At 49.5% G+C, this 2,722-nt stretch overlaps 1 protein-coding gene across 1 annotated transcript; it reads right to left on the reverse strand.

The window, feature by feature from the left end:
* Positions 1-814: 814 nt before the first annotated feature.
* On the reverse strand, positions 815-1,561 carry Msgn1 (mesogenin 1). The gene has a single exon (XM_051153478.1). The coding sequence runs from the start codon at positions 1,559-1,561 to the stop codon at positions 992-994; it is 570 nt and encodes a 189-aa protein (XP_051009435.1). The 3' UTR covers positions 815-991.
* Between the last annotated feature and the right edge of the window lie 1,161 nt (positions 1,562-2,722).

Below are 2,722 nucleotides of genomic sequence, written 5' to 3' on the forward strand. Positions count from 1 at the left end.
AGAAAGAAAGAAAGAAAGAGAGAGAGAAAGAAAGAAAGAAAGAAAGAAAGAAAGAAAGAAAGCAAACAAATGAATATGTTAAGCAACAAGCTCACATTCACAGCAGGCCTGGGACAAGAAGAGGCACCTGTGATGCTGGGACCCTTCCTGCCTTCTTCCTTTCTCCTGTTCCCCAAGACCCAGTAGTCTGTGCCCCAGTCCTTCCTTCCTGTGCCTTACAGGGGAAACTCTGGTCACAGTATCTTTAATGTCTTAGCTCAGCCCAGTCGGCCGGCCTGCTCCTTACTTCCTACTTGTCCGGCCTGCTCCTTACTTCCTACTTGTTGCTATAGAAACTCCTTCTGCACTGAAGTAATTTTACTCTCAGCAAAAGTAAAGGTATGCTTTCAAACGCGTGCGTGCGCACGCGCACGCGCGCGCACACACACACACACACACACACACACACACACACACACACCACACCGTGAGGATTAGAGAGGGGGAGTGAGGGAGAGGGAAAGAGAGAACCGAGAGACCACTAACTCCTCACTTGACACAGTCTTTCTAAATAGGAATCCAAATGCCACACTGGGTCCTGTACAAAATACAAGTTTAGTTCCAAGAGAAAGAAAACTGCCAACACGAAAATGGTAGGGGAATGTAACTGCAGGTATTTAACACTAACAGAAGAGTATGTCTAAGTAGTATTGACCCTTTAAAAGTACCTTGAAAAGACACAGGGCAAAATAGTCTCTTTGCAAAAAAGCTGCATCACTGGAGACATGATGAGACAACCGGAAGTGTCCTGTTTGTCTGTCAAGTGAATGTCCTGGCAGCTCCAATAGGTCAGACGGAAGTCCCTTTCAACTTAGTAGATCTCACGACTTGCCACACTAAGTGTCCACAGATAACGCTGTGCTATTGTCCTGGAAGACAGGTTCCGGGTCTTCAGAACTCCTCTGTGCCTGGCCATAGGTCTGGAACCGGTGGGATTCTCCAGAAGCACAGGTCACACGCTCTGGGGCCTGGGCTCTCTCCCGCCGCTGTTGAGGAGGTCTGTGAGTTCCCCGATGTACTTGATGGTGTACTTGAGTGTCTGGATCTTGGTGAGCGGCTGGCCTCTCTGGCTGTAGACAGGTGGCAGGTAATTCCGGAGTGTGTGGAGGGCATCTGCCAAGGTCCGCATCCTGAGTTTCTCTCTCTCGCTGGCCTTGCGTCTCCGCTGGACAGACATTTTAACTTTGCTGCTGCCCTTCTGGCCTTTGAGACCACCAGCAGCTTGCAGGTAGGCCGGTTGGAAAGCTAACATGCTGTAATCCAGCTCTACTAAGCCACCAGTCCCGTGGCTGCTGTAGCCATCTCTGCCTCCTGTGCTGGCCCCACTGTGCCCACAGGGCAGTGCAACCTCAGGGTAGGACTCCAAAGAAGGAACTGGGGAGAGGCTCTGAGCCGGGGATGCCTGGCTCAGCTCCAGAGGCCTGGCTCTGCTTTTCCAGTCCCAGGAGGCCAGCAGGCCTGAAGTGTCTGAAGAGTCCAGGCCATCCTCCAGGCTGAGGAAGGTCTCACCCAGGTTGTCCATACCCCCGAGGCAACACAGTAGAAGGAGGACTCCTTGGCAAATGTGAAACAAAGTTGTGCTGCCTGGCCAGAGGACAGCTTTCTTTTATGATGGTGGGGGATCGGGACAAAGTGGGAAAGAGGCCCCTGCTGGAGGGAGTTCAAAGGAAGAACCAAGGACCAAGATGGAAGATGAACTCCTCAGGTGTCACTTTCTCCTCGTTGATAATTAGCATCTTCCAGCTAAAATGTCTTTAAACAGACCGGCCTCCAAGAGAAGAAAAAAGGAATTATCTTGTTGTAACTAAACCAATTAAGGCTGCATAACCAGGTTTAACATTGTCCTGTGGAACTCATTAATGGGGGAGCCAAAGAAAACAAACCTGTGCATCTGCGGCAAGGAGGGGCTCCTGGGGGACTTTGGGCCAGGAGGACTCCCCCACCCACACTGCGGGGGTATTACAGAATATATGAAGTGGTACCAGAGAAGGGGCAGCGCAGGACTGAAATAACACGAGTCCCCTGAGCTTTGATTTTCTCCTGTGTCAAATGCAGACAATTATGGCTCCTATTTCCTGGGGCTGGCACAGGCTGTGGACGCACACTTCTTATCCCTCCACTGTGGTTAACCGCCCCAGGTTTTGAAGAATTCCTTCCTATCCACAGAAGGACAAAGCAGCAGATCCAGGAAGCTGAGGGCCTTAGTGTGTAGAAATATCCCCTGCTTTAAATAATCAGGGCTGGAACCCCAGTAGCAAACAGGCGCCAGAAGACACAACACTCCTTAAAACCAGCAACTTGCAAGTGTACCTGGCTGGCATTTAGCCTGATGAATGTCTTTTTAAAAATCCAGTCACACCTCGTTTTTTGAAATGTATAGAGGAAGTGGGAAATTAACAAGAGAGTCATTTTCCCCCACCACCGCTCCAAATGCCACCAAATGTGTTAAGTTGGATGGCCTTGCTAGTTAGCTTCATTTCCTATATGTTCCTACAGACCCTGCACTTTGGAAAAGGAGTTCCAGATTCCCCCATTTGTCCCAGGAACAGAACTTATTCTGCGTGCAACTCATTGTTCAAAAGACTATTAGCATCAGAGTCACCTTCAGCTTCACATGGACTTGTCCTTTAACATGGCTATTTCAGTCCCTTTGCAATTGTTAGAAAGAAATGTCAAGGACCTA

The sequence above is a fragment of the Acomys russatus genome, chromosome 1 (assembly GCF_903995435.1).
Source record: "Acomys russatus chromosome 1, mAcoRus1.1, whole genome shotgun sequence".
Classification (NCBI taxonomy): Eukaryota; Metazoa; Chordata; class Mammalia; order Rodentia; family Muridae; genus Acomys; species Acomys russatus.